This window comes from Pteropus medius, unplaced genomic scaffold (assembly GCF_902729225.1).
Source record: "Pteropus medius unplaced genomic scaffold, Ma_sr-lr_union100, whole genome shotgun sequence".
Classification (NCBI taxonomy): Eukaryota; Metazoa; Chordata; class Mammalia; order Chiroptera; family Pteropodidae; genus Pteropus; species Pteropus medius.
The window spans coordinates 35,843,286-35,869,141 of NW_024340696.1; the positions used below are offsets into that span (position 1 = coordinate 35,843,286).

The following is a 25,856-nucleotide window of genomic DNA, read 5'->3' on the forward strand; positions in this document are numbered from 1 at the left end:
AGCACATATACATAAACTGAATGGGAGAAGACATTCACTTATGATACATCTGATAAGAGAGGTTAACATCCAAAAAATATAAAGAACTCCTACAACTCAACAAAAAAACAAACAATACAATTAAAAATGGGCAGAAGACCTGAACAGATATTTCTCCAAAGAGGAAATACAGATGGCCAACAGACATATGAAAAGATGCTCAAGGACCCTAATCATCAGAGAAATGCAAATTAAAACCACAATGAGATATCACCTCACATCTGTCAGAATGGCTATCATCAATAAATCAAAGAACAAGTGTTGGTGACGATGTGGAGAAAAGGGAAACCTCATACACTGTTGGTAGGATTGCAAATTGGTACAGTCACTATGGAAAACAGTCCGGAGGTTTCTCAAAAAATTAAAAAATGGATATACCTTTGACCCAGCAATTGCATTTCTGGGTATTTATCCAAAGAAAACCAAAATCATAATTCATAAAGATCTATACATCCCTATGTCCATGTCAGCACTATTTACAAAAGCCAAGATATGGAAGTAACCTAAATGCCCATCAACAGACAACTGGATAAAGAAGTTGTGGTTCATATATATAATGGAATATTACTCAGCCATTAGAAAAATGAAATCCTACAATTCACAATGACATGGATGGACCTAGAGGTTATTATGCTGAGTAAAATAAGTTAGACAGAGAAAGATAAATACCATATGATTTCACTTATATGCGGTATCTAAGGAACAAAAAGAACAAACTCATCAAAAACAGACTCATAAATATAGAGGACAATCTGGGGATGGCCAGAGGGGAGGGAGATGGAGGGCTGGGAGGAAGGCGTGAAGGGTTAAAGAAGTACAAATTAGTAGTTGATAGATGGTCACGGGGATGGGGAGCACAGCATAGGGAATGCGATCAGCATTAATATATTAGCTAGATGGAGAGCCAGAAGAGAGAAAGAGTAATCAGAAGGATCATTTTATAAACTATATAAATGTCTAACCAATGTACTGTACACTTGAAACTAATAATAAAATAAAATTTAAAAAAATAAAAGAGTTAATCTATAAATAACATATTCGAAATACTTCCACCAGGGCCTCTATAATACCAACAGTGACTTATTCGTATGCCAAAGCATGGGGGAAAAAATCATTTTGTTCTTTGTTTTTTCTCCTTTCTCTATTCTAACAAGATCAGTCTATGCTCATATGGCAATAATAATTTTCACTTAAACTGGGAATGGGAGAGAAATGAGATGTGGAAAGACTTTATTTCAATTCAGTTTGAAGATTTTTAAGCACCTATTACCTCTACAAATAAATTCAATTTCTTTTATTCAATATCCCTCTCTTCTTGTTTCTGAAGCACAATTCTTTTGATTCTCAAACACAAAGCAATTATTGTTCTCTTTCTTTCATTTTATGCTCTACTGCATTCATCCCAAAATTCACAATTCCAGGAATCTTTTCCTTCACCTGACTTCTAAACTCAAGATTCTATCTAACTACATAAACTATATTCATCATCTCAAAGTCATATTAGCATACTTTTTAAAATATTTTAATAAATTTAATTTCAGGTTTGTCACAATTTTTTGACTTGCTGATTTCTTTTCAATTTCTTTCACTGCCCTTACATATTGTTCTACTAACAGCAATAAATGTAAAAAAATTTTGCTAATATAGTTTATAGTATTAGTTTATATTTGGTGTAAATTGAATCAATTTTTTCAAATGCAAAAGCATTTAGCGTTCTGAGTTTATTCATGCAACTTTTAGTCAAAAGCATGAGAATATTTTATAGAGCTCACTCCCTTTCAAATACCTGATCTGAATTCAATTACATGATAATACTTAAAAATATGGTTTATTTTTCAAACTAGCTTCTTAAAAACCTAATTTACTAAGCAATTATGTATTTCCTTACTGTAATCCTGATTGTATTTTATGTCTCTACTTTTATTATTTTATGTTTCACAGAATGATAGCTTAAAAATCACATGAAAGGGGATCACTTCATTATCCAATATTAATTATCACTCAATTCTGTACATTTAAGTTATTATATCATATATCTTTTCGTGATATTATTTCTCAACATGAGAACAGAATAGAAATATAGACTTACCAGAGATTTATATTTCTTTTCAAGAAGTCGTAATACTACAGTTCTGCTATAATATGCATGCTAAAATTAAAGGAAAAGGGGTATTTAATAGTCAAGCATGCCATTCAAAATCTATTCCCTGCATTATTTCCAATAACATCATAAATTACACAATAACTTAGTTTTTAAATTATTGTAATCAGAACAGGTTTTTCTATGTACAATGAATTACAAGCATAGCAATCACAAGAATCCAAATCATATCAATAAACTGTGGATTTAGTGACAAGATGAACAGAAAAACATTCTATCCCTCAATTGTGAACAATCTCCATATTAAGCTATTTTAAAACCACCACCAAAAAACCTCTGACTACCAGTGTAGGATAGAGCCTAAAGGAAAAATACAAAAGTGGAGATGGAGAATGGAAATCACAAACCTCATACTGTAGAGGATATTGTATTGTCTACATATGCAGAAATTTGGCAAGGTTGAAATGCTCTAAAGGGACAGTATCTTAATCATGCTATGCCAATCATATTTTTAAAATGATTCAAAGCACCAAAAAACTTTAATTCTCTCCTTAGAGCTAAATATAAGTGGGATTAAAACATGCTTTTTATGTATTATACAAAGAAAGGGTAAAATATACCTAAATATTATTTAACTAAATTATATTAGATATCATTAGTGTTCAATGCAGTTTCTTCATTTTACTTGAGAATAAAATTATTAAACAGAATATTCAGTAAAAATTGTCAGAATTCTGGGAAATAGGGTTTAATCAAATGGGGTTTTAGTTAATTAAGGGTTAATCAAAACCCTCTGTGTTTTAACCCTCATAGCTTAAAATGTTTTCAAAACCATTAATCTTTTTACAGCTTTAGCAAGAAACATATGTTAACCTACAATTAAACTAATGGCCATGTTTTGAAAAAAAATCCTCATAGTGTGTCCCTTACACCAGTCACCAAACCATAGCTCTCAGCCCAAATTCAGCTGCCACCTGATTTGGTAAAGTCTTACTGGAACACAGTCACACCCATTCATTTATATATTATCTTTGGATGTTTGGGGCCACAGCAGAGTTGAGTAGTTGCAACAGAAAAAGAGTACAGCCTACAGAGGCAAAAATATTTATTGTCCATTTTACATAAGAAGTTTTCCAACTTCTGCCTTAGAGGGTGTAAGAGAATTTGATGGATTTTCATCAATACTTGAACACGCTTGGGGAGCTAATTTTTACTAATTTTCTGTTAGTTTTCCTATGATCTGTCTCATTCTCTTAAGAATCAAGCACTAACAATAAAAATGTTAAGTGTGAAAAAGTTAATTATTACAGGTAGTCGAATATGGTTTTTGTTAAAAAAAGACCTAAACAGATAAATATAAAAGTATATATAATAAATATAACTACATATCAAAATCTTAATATTTATTATCCCTGTGTTGTAGAGAAATTTAATTTTATTTGTGCTTTTATATATTTTGTATGTTTTCTATAATAATGTAATTTTATAATCAAGAAAAACTTAAGAAAAAGGTCAGTCTCAGATGTAAGAAACAAAGAGTTCAGGTTAAATTAATTAAACTGAGCAAACATTTATCAGCACCTACTATTTAGGGCAAGTAAAGGCTAAGCATTGGACAGAACAGTGTTTTGGTTAATTGGACATTATTATACAGTTCATATAACACAAGAGGGGAAAAAAAGTCCATCAGCTAGATAATGTCCAATTGTGCTAAGCAATAAATGAGTGTGTTGCTGTTTTACATGGCAAATCATGGGCTCGCCCCCTTCTTTCTCCATTGCAACAAATATGTAATGTTCAGCAGACAGGATGAAAAGGGCAAAGAGGTGAGAATATAAGCAACACTGCTGCTACTACCATCAGATATAGACCACTCTTATTAATAGCAAAGGAGGGAGATAGCACTATAAGGATCTCTTTACTCTTAATATGAATTTCAGTTCCAGGACAGTGGTGAGCTCCATAGGAAATCATCAGCATTTAGACATTAAACACATTTCCCAAACTGCAGGTTCGGGAAGGTGCAAAATATTTTCAGACATATCACTTAAACCAGAGAAAAATGAGCATTGAACTTTCATATTCTACCTCACCTGCTTAAAAAAGTAAAGACAATGAGATTTTGGATGAGTCATTCAACTTAATAGGCTCACATGAATTACCACTTAAAAACCTATTTTGGCTCTGTCACTTACTAGATAAACAATCATGAGCAGGTCATTTAACTTCTCTATGCCTCAGGTGCTACATCTGTAAAATGGAGTAATAATACCACCTATCTCATAGATTGTTATAAAAATTAATGAGTTAACACATATAAAAGTGATTATAATTCTTAGAACACAGTAAACAAACATTAGCTATTGTTTGAAATATATGAACTGAAAGGTATAAAAACGTATTTCATTTTTCCTTACCATCCACTTTTTGAACCACACAGCCTTGGTATCAACTAACGCAAGAAAGTAGACTGGATCCAAAATCTTTTGTGAGACAAGATGGCTTTGATCATGTCTAACCGATAATAAGGACAAAGTACTCTCCACAATTTCTTCCATATACCTTAAAGTTTAGGAAAGAAGTGATTTTAGAAAAAACAAATGCTATTACATATATAGAACTGGCGATACATTTTATATTTATGGAATGATAAAATGTTAAGTAATCTTCAGAAACAACTTTCTGTTTTTACATTTCAGTAAATGGCAGAGCTGGTATTCACATCCAATTTTTTTTCCTGTTTTATAAACTTACATTCTTTCTACTTTAACACTAGCTATCCAAATTTAATTTTCCTTTTTAAACTCACAGTTGCTCTTACGACCTTATTAAAAATTTTAGAACTAAAAGGAAAAAGTTTGAAAACCACTTAAAATCTTGACCAAAGTAGCAGAGACCAGTAATAAAAGAACCAGAGGCTACAACACCCTCTTTTTACTTTGTGGTGATTAATAAATGGTATAAAATGGCACTTGCATAGAGCCATTCACAAAGCTAAGTACAAAATATGAAAAGCTAAAAAACAGACATTATTAATCCCTTCCCTATCACATAAATCCATTAAGATACTCTTTACTCTTTCTCTTGGAAATGTACGTGGGACACTCCTATATTTTCATGTTGGCATAAATTAAGGGACTTACTTCTCAGAGTGACGAATCCAGAAAGATGGAGCCTCTTTCTGATATTCATTTAGAAGGCGAATCTACAAAGCAGTGCATGACAGTTCTCAAAAAATTAGAATTCTAAAATATAGAACTATTTAAATAAAAAATAAAAGCATATTCTAGCAAACGAATACCTTTTTAAGTAAGCGGGTCACATTAGGGTTAGTTATATCTATACCAGTTGAAACGGTAGGAATATGATTTTCTCTAGAAACAAAGTATAACTCCAAATATTTAGCTGGAAAAAAAAAAAAGTTTAGAAAAGTGACTATTCCATTCAATTACAGGGATTTCTGAAAAAGAGTGAAATCTTATCCATTTTTCTTTAGTACAAATAAAAGAAAAAACATTTTTAAAAATATTTAATAAACATACCTAAGCTTGTATAAATTTCCTTGGTCATATGTAACGGCGAAAGTGTAAATGTCTGTGCATAGAATTTTAAAATCCGGTCCTATGAAAATAAAACAAAAGATTTACATCCAAAATTCTTACAAAAATAGAATAAGATGAATCATTTTTCACATAGTAAAAAGCTCAGAAAATAAATCATTCAGAAACATGTATAGGAGTGTACCTATAAAAAAGGGCATGTTCTTATTTTTGTCAGCAAAAAGTATAACTAAAACCAATAGTAAATCTAAGACAGCAGTACATTGTTGTGAAATCTGGTAATAGTAGATACAAACATAGGGTGAGGTGTGATAGAGGAAAGGTACGATGCAAAGATGTCAAACAAGGAAACAGAGTAGGATTACTAAACATAAAAAAACAAAAACAAACAGAAAAACACTCCTTGCAGAATCCAACTTTTTTTTTAATTGCTTACATAGGTAGTCTCAATAATTTGACATGTAGGACTCTAATAATTTTGCCTATTCCCAAGAAAAAGTATAAAATAAAAATATATTTTCAGAACTTAACATTATTAAAATTTAAAGTAGAAACTATCACAAGGTAAATGAATTAATGAGAAAGATGTAGTTAGAATAGTAACCAGCTCTAATAGGTACTTTAAAATGATAGCTATTATTGTTATTTAATTATTTTAATTATTGTGAAGAGATTAATCCTAATAGTGAAATTAAACTTCTCACTAAATAAAAACATAAAATCACCTCAAATGTTCTACTGTAGGGGAAAAAAAAAACTAATAATCTTTCCTAAATAAACTATTAGGGTAATATGTTTACAAAAAGTTGACTACCCATGACTAAAAATATTTCCTAACTCCAAGAGATTCTTACTGAACAAAGGATATTGAATAACTAATAAGTCTATTTTTAGAGTTGCAGCAATTGATCAGTATCTGTCACACTTTTCAAACACTTAGGCTTCAGTCAGTTATACGCTAGGAGTCCTTTAGAGTAGGAAGTGAAGAAACAGAATCAAACTCAAGAAGAAGTTCGATTAAGCATTTATTCAAAATAAAAAGAATTGGTTCTATCACCATTTCCTCTCTTTAACAATTTCCTCTGATATTATTAACTTAATTATTGACATTGATTCTTGCTACATAATAATCTATAATGGCTAAAGCCACTTATATTGACCCATTAGAATCTTTACTATGTTTATAAAGTTGTCATATAATTTTTTTAAAATAATTAAAGGAAACCTGATGACTATTTTGTCCTTGTTAAATAAAATTTTTAAAAAATTATGGGGAAATTTACAATGGCATTTCCTGTTAGAGAGCCTTGAAATGTTAAAGCTTACCCCTTGAAATTCTTGGATCATTGAGGTTTTGTTTTTTGTTTTTTGTTTTTTAAGCAGAAGTCTGTATCACCCTCTGGTGTTAGTATAGTTGAACTGCATTCAGTAATTGGATAATTAAATACCTTTTTTACTCCTTATAAATAACAAACCTCTTCTGTTTCTAAACCACTTCTGTTTACTAGATAATTATATCTTCATTGATGAAATAGTATAATATTTAAACAGACAAATGTATCGAGATATTTTTATAACTGTTTACTGTCTCTTCTACTAGAATGTAAGTTCTATGAAGGCACATATCCGTCTTGCTCACAGTGTGTTCCCAGTATCTAAACAAAAATGATGTACACAATAGGTATTCAATACATATTTGTCGAACACCTAAAAATAGTTAACGCTTGTACTAACACCTCCAAAAATCCTGAACAAATTATAAAGTCAAAGTTTTCTTCCCTGACATATCAATTATGAAGAAGAAGCTCTCTAAAAAACCTAAATTGTATTTAAATGTGATGCTGGGATACAGTCAGGATTTTTAATTCACATCATAGATATTACCCATAAAATTACTGCATTTTTAATATAATCTTACTTTTAATCATATACTAAGTGTTCCTACGAAGTTATATGCAAATCATTTTTACATTCAATCACTTATCTCTACTGACTTCATAATTTTACATCTTTTTGAATTTTCAATTTGCATTATGATTCACCTCAATTATCTTCTAAACTCTTAGCTTTTAAGCATTTAAGCAATCTCTAAACACTTAAATGCATAAGGAAAATGCTTATGAACCCTTTAAAATAAATTCTAATTATCATTTTAGTTCAAGTTTTCAAAATTCTTTCAAAAACACTTTATATAGTCTTTTAAAATATTTTTCTGAATTCAAACACATTGACACAAATACTTGGATATCCCTTTCCAAGATAAAACAAAATGCACAAGGTAAGTCTGCTATTATTTGGCAATGACTATTATATTGACCAGATTTTCAATCTAATCATGAAATACTCAATTAATTCCTTTAAAGGAAATCTTGACAATTCAAAAGCCAGAATTGCACTGCAGCATTATTTAACTATAACCAAGATTTGAAAGCAACCTAACTGCCCATCAACAGACAATTAGATAAAGAAGATACAGTACATTTATACAATGGAATATTACTCAGCCATAAAAAAGAATGAAATCTTAGCATTTGGGACAACATAAATCAACCTGGAAGGTATTAAGCTAAGTGAAATAAGTCAGAGAAAGACAAAAACCATATAATCTCACTTATATGTGAATCTAAAGAACAAAATAAACAAACAAAACAGAAATGAACTCATAGATGCAGAGAACAAGCTGATGGTTGCCAGATAGGAGGGAGTTTGGGGACAAGGTGAAAAAGATGAAGAGATTAAGGAATATAAGTGGGTATTTCTGAAATAAGTAAAGCATAGTGAATATGGTCAATAATATGGTAATAACTATGTATGGTACCAAGTGGGTACTAGACAAGTCGGGGGAATCATTTTGAAAATTACATAAATGTCTAACCTCTGTGCTATACACTTGAAACAAATATAAAATAATATTGACTGTTAACTGTAATTGAAAAATCAAAAAAGCGGGGAGAAAAAGGTGAAGGAGGATAAGAGGTTCAAACTTTCAGGTATAAAACGAGTAAGTCATGGGGCTATGGTGTACAGCTCAGGGAACATAGTCAATAGTATTGTGGAAGCATTGTACGGTGTCAGATGGATGCTGAACTTATCATGGTGATCACCTCTTTAGGTACATAAACGTTGCATGACTATAGTGTACACCTGAAACTAATACAATATTGTATGTTAGCTATATTTTTATAAAAATCTTTAAAAAATAGCATGCACGCAAAAAGCTAAAACTGAAATTTCATGAATATTTGCACTACTATTTAAGAAAATTATATTCCATTTATTTCTAGAATGATAAAAAGCAAATTATTGTTAATATTTTTATAAGCATTTCCTTACACTGAATACAGGATCAGGATCTGAAAGAGAGACTGTCAATTTTTCACAGAGAGTGGTCCAATTTTCACAATTCAGTACATCAGATGGCGGAGCTGAACACAGAGTTTGCAAGGCTTCATACCTCACCTATAATTTTTAAAAGATTTTTATTAATACTTGGCCACTAGAATAATACCATTTCTCCAAATATTTAACAAATATTGAAAGGCAAAACCTAGATAACTGTTTTAAAGAGCCAACTGATGAGAATTAGATGTCCTTTTATAAAAACAATTCTTGAGAACTCATTTTTAAAACCGAACACTAAACAGAAAAAAATAGGTTATTTTACATAAAACAAAAATAAAAATCCTATGTTTATTAAACATGTGACCTAGAATCTCCTAAGTGGAATAGGAGAAAGGATGGTGGCAGAATCTAAATCACCAGGGCAAGGTTTTCCAATGGCCTCGTCTCACAGATTTTCTCCACTTGAGTAGGCCCCAATAGGTAGTTCTACAGTTTTAGGGCTTTGATTTTAAAAGATGCCCCTTGTACACCTGAATATTCCTGGATTTTGTTAACCAATGTCACCAAAATAAAAATTAAATAATAATAATAATAATAATAATAATAATAATAATTTTAAAAAATAATTATGTAGCATTCACATTCCAGAATATGAACAACTCTCACAAAATAATCTGTACTTGTTTTTGCTGCTACACCATATTTTCTGACCTTCTAATCACTGAGGTAGAAAAAAGTCATTCGGTAGCATGATGCAAAATTGAATTTCTGTATTTTCACAGAAAACTTACTTCTTAATCATCTTTCTCAAAATACAATCAGAACTCACTCAAAACGGTATGACCCAAGGTACAGCAGTGGAGACTAGCTCTATTCCAATCATGAATGGCGCAAAGCTTCTCCCCCACTCATTTTCCAACTAGTGAGTAATAACACACTGATTCTAGCTTCTTCCTCAAATTCTGGTTGTTTCCCAGCTCAAATAACTTAAATCTAGTAATTAAAATATTTTTAAAAAGGTGAAGAGTCAGAGAAGAGCTAAGACCTCAGGAAACCAGACACTGAAACAGGGAGTCAAGTTTTAGGTGAAAAATACAGAATACAGACATACTTTAAAATTCTGTGTATTCATATAAAAGAACTCCTAAATACAACTTTGTGTTTGGATTAGGGGGATTATGGATAGAATTTAAAAACATTGAGTAATTTCTCCTTTTCAGTTAATTTTTAGGACAAAATCTCATTAAGAATTTCCTACTTGCAAAAGTAGAATAAAGGTTTCTGAACAAGTATAGATTTCCAAATAATCCATTTAAACTAAAGACAATAAGACTATTATATAATTCAAGTCCTATTTTAATATATTTTGAAATATATTATTTACTAAGAAGCTAGAAAATAAATCAGAATGCAAAATGCTGAGAGGAAAAAAATTAACCTGTGATTTAAAAAAAAAAAAATCAGTGGGAGTAAGTCATAACTATTCATTCAGTTTCAAATAAGAAGTTGAAGAAAAACAATTTATTTCAAAAATTGAGACCAACTGGCAAGATATACACAAAAGTCTAGGAACCTCAAAAATCCTATCATATTTTCTTTTTCAGGCTGACTTTCAAATGAAATAAGTCTTCATAAACAATGAGTTATACAATCTTTAAAATGTAAACAGGCACAATTCAATATAATTGCTTCTTTAAAATCCTGTTTCTAACAAATGAATGTATTGCCAAAGTTGCTCACATTTTCCAGAAGTAGAAATAACATTGAATAATTTTTTTTCTTTAAAAGAAATAATTATAATATCTCATAAAAAGCAAGAGTAAAGAAATAGCTTGGGGGACAACTACTCATAATTTCATCTCTTCAAAATGGAAACCAGAAATAAAAATGTCCTCTTACAAACTGTAACTATTCTCTAAGGAGAGTGTCCCTCATTCTGTGACCTTTCATTTCAGGACTGGAAAGTCTAGCTGACATATCAGTTTAGAACTGCCATAATAATAAAGGCTATCTTCAAGAGAAACAGTCTGGCTGCTACAGATTATAATCATATACATATATCTATCTGAACCTGACATTCATCCTTTCAACTTACCTCTTTAGGCTGCCCTGGATCCAACTGGTCTAAAATCAACTGTAATTTTCCTTGACAAAACTTATAACTCTGTAACACAAGTAACAGATTTATTTAGTATACTTTTAGAAGTACTGCTATAAATGATCTTTTAAAACAATTACAAGCAAAAAAAATGCATTTTTAACAAGAAGAGGGGTGATCTATTTTGATGTAGCAGCAAACAGAATTTTTGTCTCCCAAGGCATTTAAATGGAAAATGAATGTCCCACTAGAACAGTGTACTTTCATTTATATGAAAACTATTATTTGCTGAGCAACTGGAATGTGTAGAACATTATAAGACTCAAAAGACATAAAGCTAAAATGTTTTGTACCCGTAAATTTGAGATTAATGATACCAAAGGATAAAGCAACATAAACAAGAAAGCACTAATAGTACCCTCGGTATAATTACGATGCTGCTTGAACCTTTTTGTTCCTTTTCCTTCCTGTACTTTTCCTTAGCATTTCTCCATGCCTCCTCTTTCGTAAAAAATTCCTGAAATAAAAACTTCCATCTAGAAAAAAGTTTATAGTAGACCATAAGCTATTGTGGGAAAAGGTCTTTTTATTGCAAAAGGCAATTTAAATGTGAATAATATTTAAAATAATCATCAAAAAATAGCACTAAAATAGCTGCTATTTGTAATTTATTATGTAAGCAAGCATTCATTTTAGCACATCCTTTAAGATATACCAACAACCATGAAAGCTAACACGTATGGAGCAGCAACGACTATCCTAAGGACTTGATATACATTCAATCAGTTAATCTTCTCTACAACTCTATGAGGTAAGTGGTATTATCATTCCTATTTTACAAATAAGAAGCACTATGGCACAGGGAAGTTAAGACGTTTCTCCAAAGTCACGAAACTAGTAAGTGGTGGAACCAAGATTTGAACCCAAGCAGTCTCCAGGTAGTATAGCATAGAGCAAAGAACAGACTTTGGAGGGAGAGAGACCAGGCTTAAATTCATGGTTCACTCCTAACTAGTAATACAATTTTAGGTAAATTACTTACCTATTATTATAAGCCTCATTTTTTTTCTGTAAAATGGGCAAGTAACACCAACATAAAGCCAAGCAGAGGGATCAAATATGTGGTAGAAATCTCAAAAACAGCTAGTATTATTATTTTTATCTTTCCATCATTATTTTGCTGAGACTTTTTCCAGGTTTAATCACAATACCAAATTCTTTCAGTGCTCTGCTCACAACAATGGTAAGAACCAATCTTTCTTCTTTAATACTGTCAAACTTACACTAATGGTTTCCAGAGCCAGCAATGTCCAAAGGTTTTCAATAATGGTCAAAAATCCATCATCCTCAGGCTACAATTTTAAAAATAGTAACAATGACAAAAAGCCTATTCTATTCACAAAATATAAGTGTTCCACCTGTATCTAAGCAGCAGCATCAAATTGCTTACTCAATGTTATTCAAAGAATAATTTGAACAGGTTTTTTTTAAGCCCAGAGCAAGTAATTTATTAATTCTGAAGGTATCATTAACATCAAAAGTATGTAATGAAATGAATTTCTGATATATTTTCAGAGACCTTTTCACTTCCGATCATTAAATCAGTCTCTCTTCGGTCAGTCCACATGTACAAGTCTCTTTTCACTAAGCAAAAGCCTACCCAAATATCTTCTAGAGCTTGGCCACACTGAAAGAGCTTTCAGGATAGTTCTGACATGCATAGGCTTCTTTCAAAAAATCCAAAGATACCAGGCCTTGTTGGTAGACATACTTCATTTTCAACTCAATTAGTTCCTTCTGAAACTAAGTCATACTCATAGGGCGAACACTTAAAAATATTTGATTATACCTTGTAAACATCACAAAGGAAGCCATATAAACTAAAGCATAATTCCTTCTCAAGAATCAAAATGAAATGAAATAAAAAACAAGAATATCTCCTGAAAGTATGACCCCATTCTACCAAAGCTTTAAATTTCTTCAAAAAATCCATGATTCTCTGACTGGAAATCATTTAGCATTTGGGATTAGCATCTCTTAACTGCCAGCTACTCAATCAATGCTATTTGGATCTGAATACTTGTACTTCTTAGAACAAATTAACAATGCTCCATTTTTGTCTCTTGTGGTTCTATTTCAGTATATTCAGATGGTTCATCAAATAAGTTTGGGTTTTTCTGTACCTTTTAATTTCAAAAAGTCCTTGATCTAAAGAAGTAGTTCAGTAAACCTACTAAATAAGCTATCTGATTGCATTAAACTAAACTAAAATCTCTATATTACATCTTCCAAAGAGTTCATCACCAAGAAATGAATGATTAACAGCTACAAAATGAAGAAAATTCACAATCTTTGTCACTTCCTCCATCTCATCAGGTAGTCAACTCGACTTGTAAAACTGAAAACTCAGCAGTCTCTCTTGCCAAATGATGCAATGGTAGCTGAGCAGAGCAACTTCTAAGTTCTGCTTTGACTACTTCCAATACCATTTTTCAAAAGTGCAGTCTGAACTGTGACCAATATACACACTTTTTTCATGTTTCACTCAAACTTCTTAAATTCCTTTTTGGCATATCGTTAAGACCTTTGCTATATAGATATGCCCCCATATCAGAGCTAATTAGATGAAAATATTTCATTAAAAATATCAGATAGGATTCACACCAAGGTCAGACAAACTCTATTTGGCCTGAGAGTTTCTGTGTGTAAGTTCATGGTGCATGCTTGGGCTCTACTCTAATTTCCTGTCTTCTATTAGGACTAATCTAGTCACTGGCCTATCTTTCTCTCATCTCTATTGTAGCCAAATGACAAAGATTCCAACAAACTGGAAAGAGAAAATGTAAAACTTCAAATCTCTTGACATCCAAAAATAAAACAAAACAATGTTTTAAAACTAACAACTCACGGCAACCTTCATCTCCAAAACACACCTAAGAGGAATGTTTTATCTCCATAGCTCATCTATAATGTAGTAAACTCTGATTAGCGGAATTGAGAATAAGATGGTTTGTTTAATTAAAGCTTAACCAGATTTGTTTCATGTTATTTTTTCAATACAAAATCCATTAGTTTATTTCCTTACCTCATTAAGAATTGTCTCAGATACACTGTAATCACATACTGAACATATAGTTCTAGAAGATGTTATTTCATGGACTAAATCTTGTAAATTGGATTATTTTATTGTTTATTTTTCTTCTAAATCTTAAAAACTAGAAACCAAAAAAAAAAAAATTGGCTAATAAAGAATGGATTTAAGCCAGTGATTATTAAACACAATTTTAAGACATAAGTACAAAGGTAAACAACACACCTGATTAAAGGACGAATCACTATCAGAGCAATTGTCTGTGCAGTAACTATTGTTTTTCTCCTTTTGGATTTTTTTTTGCCTTTCTTGACTTCGTATCTCATCTTCTTCAAACTTGTTAATCATAGATTCCACCACTATCATCATGATGTTCTTCAGGGAGTGCATCATTTCTTTGTACCTTTAAATTCAAAGCAGTCTTGGTAAGAGAAAGGCTATTAGCACAAATTAAAACATTCAACTAAACTACCTGATTACTTTTTCAGTAAAATCTCTTTAAGAACACAGTTCTAAAGAGAAAAAAGTCTAAGTCAGTTTTTCTTAAAGAACAAATGGCACAACAGAAGTCACATGATAGGAATAAAAAATTAGTAGAGAATCCAACAAAAAGTTCATTTTTCTGAGGTTGTTTCATATGGTTACATGGACAAAGACAGTAAAATTAACAGAATCCAAGGCAAGAATTTCCAGTGGCATAGATTCTAGGAATTAGCAATAAAGTCAAGCGTTAGTATCATATTACCAAACCACAGCCTGTTTGATACTTTCTTTTTTCTAGATCTTTCTCTATCCTTCCTTCCTCTATTTTCTTTTCTTCCCTTCTCCCCTGCCAATTCTTTATATCTATAGGCACTTGTATCCACAGTTGAAACCTAAATACGTTAAGCTATCAGTGGGTCTTTTCAAGTAGAGGTTAGAGAACCCGCCATCAGGGCTGTTAGAAAAGGGATTCCTGAAATTTGTAGGAGCTTTAACTGAATAACTTCTAAGATCCCTTTCAGCTCCATGGGTCTAAAAATCTCAAAGAGAACCTATAATAAATTTCTCCATTTATTAAGTACAAAATCTCAAGCATCCATATAAATATTAGATTGAGAACTGCAACTCTAGAAATAGAATTTTAGAGCTAAATGCTACTGTAAAATAATCTAGTCTAGCCTTCTATTTTACAAATGAGGAATATGTGACCAGAACCATTGAAATTTCTATATTTCATATAGAATTAAATAAAGATTTAAATAAACATAGCAAATAAAGTACTAAACTAGGAATCAGAAAACCTGGACTAGCATCTTGACTAGTTTACCTATCGGCTGTCATCGTAAACAAGTCTCATTTTCCTCAACTATAAATGAGATAAAAAGAATACAATCTAGCGGATCTATTTCACATGACTATAGCAAGAAATAAATGTGACTATATATTTCCAAGTTCTTTATAAATATAAAGCACAATACAAATATTTATTGTTTATCATTACAATAATGGTAATAAATTAGGAAAATAAGCACAAAAACTTCTCTTTTATATTTCTGGTTAATGGGTCATTGTACCTACATAAATCAAAGGAATGATAGACGGGCCACTCTTTCTCTCACAAAAGCAATAAAACCATGCTAGGGCATTAAGATAGAAATAGTAGACAGGGATTTTAAAGTTTGAAGAACTTTTTAAATACATTTTAAATGATCTACATTATATATTATTAAATATATGTAATTTCTATATATAATTTAAAATATACTTACTTAGTCATATTACTTAATATGTAATTAATATATATAACTATAATAAAGTAATATAATACATATTGTTATATATATATATATATTTTTTTTTAAAGTCCCAGAAGTTATGAGAAACATAAAATATATTGAAAGAAGATTAAGAACAGATTAAGAACAAAACTGGGTGAAAACATATAAGGAAAAGTAGAGGTTAGAAAAGAGTTTAGGAAATATCTAAGTTTAAAGGGATATAAACAGCAAAAAGGAATCTTAGAACACTCAGATTAACTGGTGATATACAGGATACATGAGCCAGGAGGCCCCTAGGTTCCTCCTCTATAACTTCTAAGCAAGAAACAGGGAAGCGTAGCAATGCTGTAGTAGCAATCAATAGCTATCTACCAAAAGCTGCTTTCTCCTTCCACAGTAATTGGATTATAGCTGAGCATTGGACTAAACTATAGTTTCCAGACTCCACTGCAGTCAAGGATAACCCTGTAAACAACATAAAGTCTTGGCCCCTTAAAACTTACAATATTGTGATTTAAGGAAGGACTATAAACGTAAATTGCAATGATTTACAGGGTAAGAGTAAGAGTAATTAAAATCCATAGAAAATCTATAAATTTCATTTTAGACATGTTTCTTCCAGACCTTTTGAAACCACCAGCATGAATTCTTCTGCGAAAAAATAGAAAACTGGCCACAGGACGAGATAAGAATGATTTAAAACAAACAAACAAAAACAGAAAAGAAAACTAGGGAGCCAGACCTTCAATATCAAGAGTTAAATAAACTAAAACTCAACAATAGACATTGCAGTTTTGAAAAAGCCAAGGAAAAACAGATATAGGTTAGCAAATGAATACCACTGAGAAGATTCCTTCATACTCCAAGAAGTCAAAATAAGAAAAAACTCTAAGAGGTAGTGAATGAAAACCACATCAATTAACAATGAAAATCTACATAGTGAGTATTCCACTTATATACAAAAATAATATACGATTGATCTTGAAAATGAATTCTTCCATGTGCAAACCTCTATTTAAAAAATAAATATCAAAATGTTTAATTTGGAAAGTAATCTGTAATTATTACAGTGAAAATGTTAATGGGTGTACTGTTGCCACAGTAGCCTGAAGTAATTGCTAAAGAATCACAAAAAAAATTGAAAGAAAATAATACTCCGCAACAACTTAAAGTATTTCATCCATGTTTACAAAGCAAAAGACAAGCATTCATTAAGATATTTAAAATCTTTGTGAGGTAATTATCATTGTATTAATTTTTATACATGAATGAACTAAAACACAAAAAAATTAAATGGCTTACCCAGAGATAAAGAGTAATTTCTAATAATCCCATATAAAACTTTGCTTGTAGTATTAAAATGCTTTCATTTCTTGACTAATAAAGTATTTTAATACTCCGTTTAGAATAAATTTAATAATACTGCTAGAAATAGACTACTAGGAATTATATTACCCAAAGCTAGAGAAACTCCAATTCTTGATTTTTCTCCAAATCAACAAATAAGAAATCTTAATCTCTATGGCTTTTACTTAATATATATTAGTGATTCAAACTTGCTAACTTTATTAATAGCTGTACACTGTCATTTGTCAAATAACATATTTAAGTGATATAATCAGATGTCACAAAAGGAAAGAGGTCTTGTCCAAAGTAATAAAAGTTTAATTAAAAATAAATCTGATTCGATGCTTTCAAATACAATAGGTAATACAAGCTCAAGTGTATACTCCAATTTTTCTAATACTAGAAAGATGCGCCATATTCTAAGCTTCAACATCTGTCTGTAAACTACATAGGAAGTAACCGTGATGGTCCAGCACGGAGAGAAACTAAATGCCAAAGGCACCGAGAGACATCACATATATCCAACTCCAGAAACTAGAATTAACAAAGCAAATGTCATGTTTCCAAATCATCACCAAAAATAAACTTGTGGGATCCAAATTAAAAATGTTTAATTGTGCATAAAAGTAAAGTAAAAAATTTATTAGAATAAAAAAATCAATGTTATCTAGCTTCAAAAGGCAATTTTTTAACGTTAGATAACACTAATATCCTAGCTTCCCTAAGGATTTTAAGCTATGGAATAGTGCTACATTAATAAGAATGATTTAAGAAGAAAATAGAAAACTACTCTGTCTATCCTGTCATTTATAGCCCTAAAATTTTATGTTGTGTCACATTTCATGCTTGGGTGTCAGGGGGCAGGTTGCAGGGGTAGAGCAGATTTTCAATAATTAAGGGTTGAAAGATAATTAAAATGAGGAATAGCTGAGCAGATTTTCAATTATTAAGGGTTGAAAGATAATTAAAATGAGGGAAAAACCTCAAATTCTTTAACTGCTCTGTTTTAAGTTGTATTTTTATAAGAGACTGAGGCACTTTGTCATGCTGTCCCACTGCTCAAGCCCAAGGAGTGGCTTCCTAATGTCTATGGTATCCATTCAACTTCCATTCAAGTCTTCCATTCACCTAGCCAATTTTCAGCTTCACGACCTCTTTAGTCAAAAGATGGAGCTTTTAAAGTACCAAATTAAGAAAAACTATATTTTCCCCACTTTCTGTCAGGCCAGAAATGAATAATATACATGAACATTAAAACATGTATAAAGGGTCGAAGGTCAGACATGTATATACACACAGTTCTTGCCCTTAGAAATCTATAGAGGATTAACAGGAAGTCAACAATACAAAAAAACTGTAAAAAGTAACTGTAAAGAAAACAATGTAAAAATTCTTACAGGACAACATACACTGAAAAGTGTCTCCCAAAAGATAACTAAGAGAAAGACAGGCTCTACATTGAATTCCGTATTCAAGTAGCTGTACCATTCTGGACAAGTCACTTAATTTGCCTATTTTGGCCAATAAAGTGAGGGGCTTAGTGTGAGTAATTTCTAAGGTATTTTCAAGCACCAATATCCTAAAGATCTATGGAGTTAACATTAATTTAATAAAAACTGAGCTCATAAGTGGCTAATTTACCCTTTTTAGTCTTCTGCAACCACTCTGAGACTGGACAGAATGACCCTTCTGAGAAGGTTTATGGATTATCCCCTGTATCCATTCTCCCCCTCTTCCATGTAGTATTAGGTTAGAACCCTTGTAACATATGATCCTCACCTACATACTAAACTTCTCAGTCTCCACTGTAGATAAGTGTGAGCAAATGACCAAGTTTTAGCCAACGGAAGGAGAGTGAATTAAGAATCTTACCCTCCACTTTCTCTTCTCTTGGTAAGGTAGAAAAACAGCTGTGTGGTCAATGTGGCAGCTTCAATCATGCAAATGAAGGCAATACCCAAGGACAGGGGTTGGCAAAATATGTCTTATGGATGTAAACTAATCTACCACCTGTTTCTGTAAAGTGTTATTGGAACACATGCACACTCTTCTATTTATACACTATTATCTATGGCAGTTTTCACATTATAACAGCTTGCTAAACCTAAAATACTTATTTTATAACCCTTTACAGAAAAAGTGTTCCAGCCTCTGCCCTAGGATATAATGGAACAATAAAATAAAAGGAACCTGGGTCCCAGGATAAACTCATTAGACAGACACGCCTACCTACCTTGCACTCATGTACTTCTGAACTATTATATAAGAAAAGGGAAAAAAAAAAAACTGCATTCTCTGAGTCACTACACTTTGGTGCTATTTACTGTAGCTGTTTAATGTGTATTCCAGCTAATAGACTCTTCCTCTATATTCTCATATGTGATCATGTCATGACACTTACCATACTATATTGAAACTCTCGAGTTTCTATTTTAGCAAAATGTCAAATTCTCAAATACATTATAGCTTACTGGAGAGTAGAGGCATCTTATTCATCTTTACAGTCCCAAGGTCTAATAATATATGTTACTTATTAAATATGTGATTAGTATATGATTGATGAGGGAGAAGAGAAAGTGATTTACTGCTAAATTTAGAATTATGACAAACATCAGTAACACAAAATGTATTATATTGGTAAGAGACAATGTCATTAATGCAGCCAAAAATACCTACTAAGCACCTAAAACGTGCCAGGCATTTTCAAAGCATAAAGAACACAGAAATGGGGCAGGGGGCAGATAAAATTATACACTCTTTTACTTTTTAGAGCTTACAGTCTAGTGGGGAAACACCTAAAATAGCAGAAAATAAGCAAATAAAATTATGCTTTATTAATCAGTGACAAAAAAGAGCTAAGAGAAAAAAGTAAAGAAAGGTAAGAAAAATAGAAAGTAATAAAGAAAGGCCTATTACTTCTTTATGAAGAGAGGTCAGAAAAGACTGGAGGTCTTAGTGCAATAAGACAAGAAAAGGAAATAAAAGGCAAACACATTGGAAAGGAAGAAATAAAATTGTCTTTATTCACACATGATATCATCTATATAGAAAATCTGAAAGAACTGACAAAAAAACTTCTAGAACTAATAAGTGATTACAGAGAGGTTTCAAGATAAAAGATTAACATACAAAACTCAATTACTTTCCTACATATCAGCAATAAAACAAGTAGACTTTGGAATTAAAAACATAATACCACTTATATTAGCACACCCAAAATGTTTAGTTATAAATATTTAGGTATAAATCTAACAAAATGTATACAAGATCTACCTGAGGAATACTTTAACACTCTGTTGAAAGAAATCAAAAAATTAAATACATAAAGAGATATTCCATGTTCATAGATTAGACTCAGTACTATCAAGATGTCAATTCTTCTCAACTTGATCTATAAATTTAATGAAATTCCAATCAAATTCCCAGGAAGTTATTTTGTAAATATCAACAAACTGATTCTAAAATTTATATGAAGAAGCAAAAAAAAACAAACAGGCAGCATAATACTAAAAAAAAAAAAAAAAGTTGAAGGAGAGAGCCTAGAAATACCCTTAAATACAGTCAACTAATTTTTGACAAAGGAATAAAAATAGTCTTTTCAACAAATGGTGCTGAGAAAACTGGATATCTAAATCAAAAAAATGAAACTAACAAGCACACCTTGAATCCTTAGCTCAGAATGGATCACAAACCTAAGTATAAAACGCAAAACTATAGAGCTCCTAGAAGATAACACAGCAGAAAAGTCTAGATTACCTTGGGTCCGGTGATGACTTTTTTAGATATAAAACCAAAGGCATGATCCATGAAAAAAATAATTGATAAGTTGGACTTCGTTAAAATTAAAAAACTTCTGCTTTGCAAGAAGTTTTATCAAGAAAAACCACAGACTGGGAAAAAATATTTGCGAAAGACATACCTGATAAAGGACTGTCATCTAAAATACACACACACACAAAACTCTTAAAATTCCACAATCAGGAAACGACCTGATTAACAAATGGCACAAAGACCTTAATAAATAACTCACCAAGGAAGAAATATAGATGAAAAATAAGCATATGAAAAGATGTTCCACATCATATGTCATCAGAGAAATGCAAACAATGAGATACTACTACATACCTATTAGGATGGCCAAAATCTGAAATCCTGACAACTACAACATCAAATGCTGACAAATAAGTAGAGCAACAAGAACTTTCATACAGTGTTGGTGGGAATGCAAAATGGTACATTTTGGAAGACAATTTGGCAGTTTCTTCAAAACTAAACATACTCTTACCATATGATCCAGCAATCACTCTCCTTGGTATTTACTCAAAGGCGCTGAAAACACATGTCCACACAAAAACCTGCACATGATGTTTATAGCAGTTTACTTCATAGTTGCCAAAACTTGAAAGCATCCAAGAAACCTGATATATCCAGATTATGGAATGTTACTCAATGCTAAAAAGAAATGAGCTATCAAGCCATGAAAAGACATGGAGGAAACTTAAATGCATATTATTAAGTGAAAGAAGCCAATCTGAAAGGCTACATACTATATGGTTCCAACTATATATTTTGGAAAAGGCGAATTATGGAAACAGTAAAACGATCAGTAGTTGTCATAGGTTGGGAGGGGGAAGGTTAAACAGACAGACTACAGAGGATTTTTAGAGCAGTGAAACTACTCTGTATGATACTATAATGGTAGATACATGTCATTATACATGTCATTATTTGTTCAAACCAACAGAATGCACACCACCAGAGGCAAGCCTTCATGTAAACTACAATATATGGGTAGTAATGATGTGTCAATGTAGGTTCCTCAATTGAAACAAATGTACCACTCTGGTGGGGAAGGTTGATAATGGGGAGGTCTATGCATGTATAGGAGAAGTGGGTATATGGGAAAGAAATCTGTACCTTGTTCAATTTTGCTAAAAACCTAAAGCTGCCCTTAAAAGTAGTCTACCAAAAAAAAGTAAAGGAGTAAGTCATGTAAATATTTAGAGAAGGCTCATTCTAAGTAGCAGAAGCAACATGAGTGTAAATCCCAAGAAGGTTTTGCTTGACTTGCGTGAGAAAGAACAAGACCAGTGTGGCTTAAGCTATGTGAGAGGGAATATAAGCAATGAGGTAGCAGCGGGAGCAGAAGGTTCACGGCCTTGTCAGGTACAGAAGGAACTCTGGATTTTACTATGAATGAGACGAGAAGCCTTCAGAGAGTGTTGAGTGGAAGAGTGGCACATTCGGACTCACTTTTTCAACAAATCATTCTGGCTGCTTAGGGGTGCTTTCATGGAGCCTTTGAAAGAAAAATTACTTTAAAATATGATTATGGGCATACTCACTCTTTAGATTCCTGAGTTCTTTTAGTAACATGTTGTACAACTGTGTCATAGCCAGATTCTTCCCCCTGATTCTGATCAGATGTCCATTTTTCCATTTCTTCTTCAATCATAGACCCCAAAGTGTTACATATATGCTGTCTAAGGTATTTCACAAATTCATAGCTGAAAAAAAAAAACTTTTTTTAAATAAATGCAGTAAATATCATGAACTCACTTATTAACCATATCCAGAAAAAAAAAATGTTAGCACAGAAAGATTTGTAACATATTCAGATTTCTTACCTTAAACTAGGATTAAAGTAGTTTTTCGTGCCAAATCATCAAGCAGTTAAAATTGAAAATGAAATTTTTTTGGCTACCTGGGTAAGGTGGCTGTTCTTCAGAGCACATTCAGTAAGTTAGTAAATGTTACACTGAAGACAATATGCTAGATATCATGATGGACTCATAATTATGGGAAGAAAACTACTCAGGCTTCCTTGATCTCTTGTACTATATAAGGCAGAGCTCTTATGCAATTATATAACCTAGAATTTTGTTGTTTTTTTTCTGGGACACTTGGCAAAGATCATCATTTAACAATGACAAGTACAAATTTTGGGACAAACCCAACCTTTAGTGGGTTAAGAGTCTTTTTACTTTACCTTTTATGCTCCTATCTTTAATGTGTGATGTACATTAAAGGCAGGGAAAACAGTTGTTAAAGATTTTTATAATTATTCAAGCTAATGAGGAAAACCAGACTAGAATAACAGTAATTATGAAAGAATAAATAAGAAAAAGTTAAGCTCCGATCATCAGAAGAGTTTCTGTGTACATTTTAAATGTACACAGAATGACTTTAGGTCCACCTAATCAGCTCTTGTCTATATTTACAGAAAGAAGTATCTAAGACAATTCAGTGCACTGGACATTTTTCTTCATAATGTTAGGTTCATGCTAACATTAAAACTAGTTTGCAAACTCAGACAATATAGCAAATGTGAGATGGCAAGAATTCCAAAAGTGAATAATTATTTCATGAAACATGTTTACTGAAAATAAAAAAGCAATGATGATAATTAATATCGTGATTTAGAAAGGGTAGAGATTTTGTGGTCTCTCAAATGACAAAAACAATTCAGGAAGATACATTTTGTAAATGCTACTACATTCGAGACTTTCAGTTTGAATATATCACTACTTAAGAGCCCTGCATATATGCAGTATAGGACCAAGAGAGCCTGAATAATTTTCTTCCCATAATTATCAGTCCATCACAGTATCCAGCATATAGTCTTTAGGCCAATATTTATTAAAGTACTAAATGTGCTCTGAAGAACAGCCACCTTACCTAGGCAGCCAAAAGATTTTATTTTCAATTTTAACTGCTTTTGATTGAGATTTCCTGCCCTGCCATTTCCCCTTAACTCTGACCACATCACTACCTCCTGGAATCCCCATGGCTGCTTCGGCAGTGTAACTATAGGCCGGCCATAGACAATAGAGACCTCAAAAGTCAAGCACAGATATTTGACCTATTGAAAAATACAGTTAAAAAGGCATGAGCACCAGCTCCAGCTCTACTACGCAGCTGTGTGACCCTGGGTAAGACTGTTTTTTCATCTGTAACTTGGCAATGATCAAATCTAATTCACTCTACTATTTTAAATTAGTTCTGAAACTATTAGTGGTTCTCAAACTATAGTGGTTCTCAAACTATTAAGAAGGTAGTAGACAAAAAACTTAAACTTTGTAATTGTTAACTACTAGAATTTAAAAAAAAAAAAAAAAGAGTTTAGCAAATGTATTCTCCACTCCCATAGCTTCAACTTCAGATTCAATTTGAACAGGTAATTTTTTTTTAGCTTTTTCTTCAGCTAAAATATCTCTTCAGAAGGCTGACCTGTGCATTAACTGCCTGCTGGACAAGGCTACTTTATGTTCTTTTGTCATTTCAGTCAGCATAACCAAAATCAAATTTATCATCTTACCCATCCTCTCAGAAACCACCTTCTCTTCTGACATATATCTTTGTTAATGGTACCATCCTTCAACCAGATACCTGTGTACAGACTCAAACAGCTTTAACTACAATCTTCTCCATGACATTTCATATCTAATTAGTTAGCTCTAATTCGATAAATTCTCTCTCCACAACTTCTCTTTCCCTTCCCACTGCCACCAGATAATGTTCATATCTTCATAACCTTAAGCTAAACAATTGCAAAAGCACTTTTAGGTCATCCTATAAATCAGTGGTTCTCGAACTATAGCATGGATCAGAATCGCTTGAAGGGCTTGTTAATGCAGATTGGCAGGCCCCACTCTCAGAGCTCTGACTCAGTAGGTATATAGTGGGGGCCCAAGAATTTGCATTAAAAAGTTCACAGGTGATGCTGATAGCAATGCTGATGCTGATGCCAACGTCAATGCCACTGGTCCCAGCACCATAAATGGAGAACCACTGATCTAGACAGATAGCTTTTAAACTATCCTAAGGTTCCTGGAACTCTGATTAGCAGATTCTTATTTAAAGAAGCAGCATTAATCCAACATATTAATGATTAATGCTCATTTAGTTGCTTCATATTAAAACTACATAAAATATGTAGGTACCATTTTATGATCCTTTGCATTTAACTGATTTTTCTGATTAACAGACCAAGCATCAATTCCAATAACTTAGAATAAGGAGGCCCTGCCACCGTTTTAGAATTCACATAGAATTCATTTTTAATTTTAGCTCCTCCACTTAAAAACTGTATGAGGCTGCCCAAGTTACATATTATCTCTGGGCTTCAGTTTTTCCATCTATAAATTAGGGAAAGTATCTATCCTGGAAATCATTATAAAGATTCTAGAAATATATGCCCTGCACCTAACACAGGGCCTGATATAAATTTAACAATCAATAAGCACTAGCTATTATTACTAACATTAGTATTAAATTTAAGACACATTTTGCTATTGACATTTAAATCTCCCCTAGATCTCAATTTATCCTATCAGATTTATGTCTCATCACTACGTCTCACACAAGCCCGACAGTCCCCATGTTTTCTTTCCTTAGGACTTTTGAAAATATTTCATCCATTTAGAGTGTTTTACCACCACCTCTCTTTAAGTAGGATCATCTACAACTTAAAATGCTACTTCACGATAAAGCCTTCCATAGTTTCACAAAACCCAAT

At 32.0% G+C, this 25,856-nt stretch overlaps 1 protein-coding gene across 3 annotated transcripts in view; it reads right to left on the reverse strand.

Annotated features, from left to right (window-relative positions):
• The window catches only part of TBC1D32 (TBC1 domain family member 32), a 167,799-nt gene that overhangs the window by 132,062 nt on the left and 9,881 nt on the right, over window positions 1-25,856 (reverse strand). For all 3 annotated transcript variants that reach the window (XM_039871447.1, XM_039871455.1, XM_039871465.1), the window contains exons 3-11: window positions 22,684-22,845; window positions 14,457-14,634; window positions 11,138-11,206; window positions 9,034-9,159; window positions 5,683-5,761; window positions 5,442-5,545; window positions 5,284-5,345; window positions 4,558-4,702; window positions 2,129-2,188 (exon numbers count right to left, since the gene is read on the reverse strand). In XM_039871447.1, coding sequence (XP_039727381.1) covers window positions 2,129-2,188; window positions 4,558-4,702; window positions 5,284-5,345; window positions 5,442-5,545; window positions 5,683-5,761; window positions 9,034-9,159; window positions 11,138-11,206; window positions 14,457-14,634; window positions 22,684-22,845 — 985 coding nt within the window. The remainder of the gene's footprint in view (window positions 1-2,128; window positions 2,189-4,557; window positions 4,703-5,283; window positions 5,346-5,441; window positions 5,546-5,682; window positions 5,762-9,033; window positions 9,160-11,137; window positions 11,207-14,456; window positions 14,635-22,683; window positions 22,846-25,856) is intronic.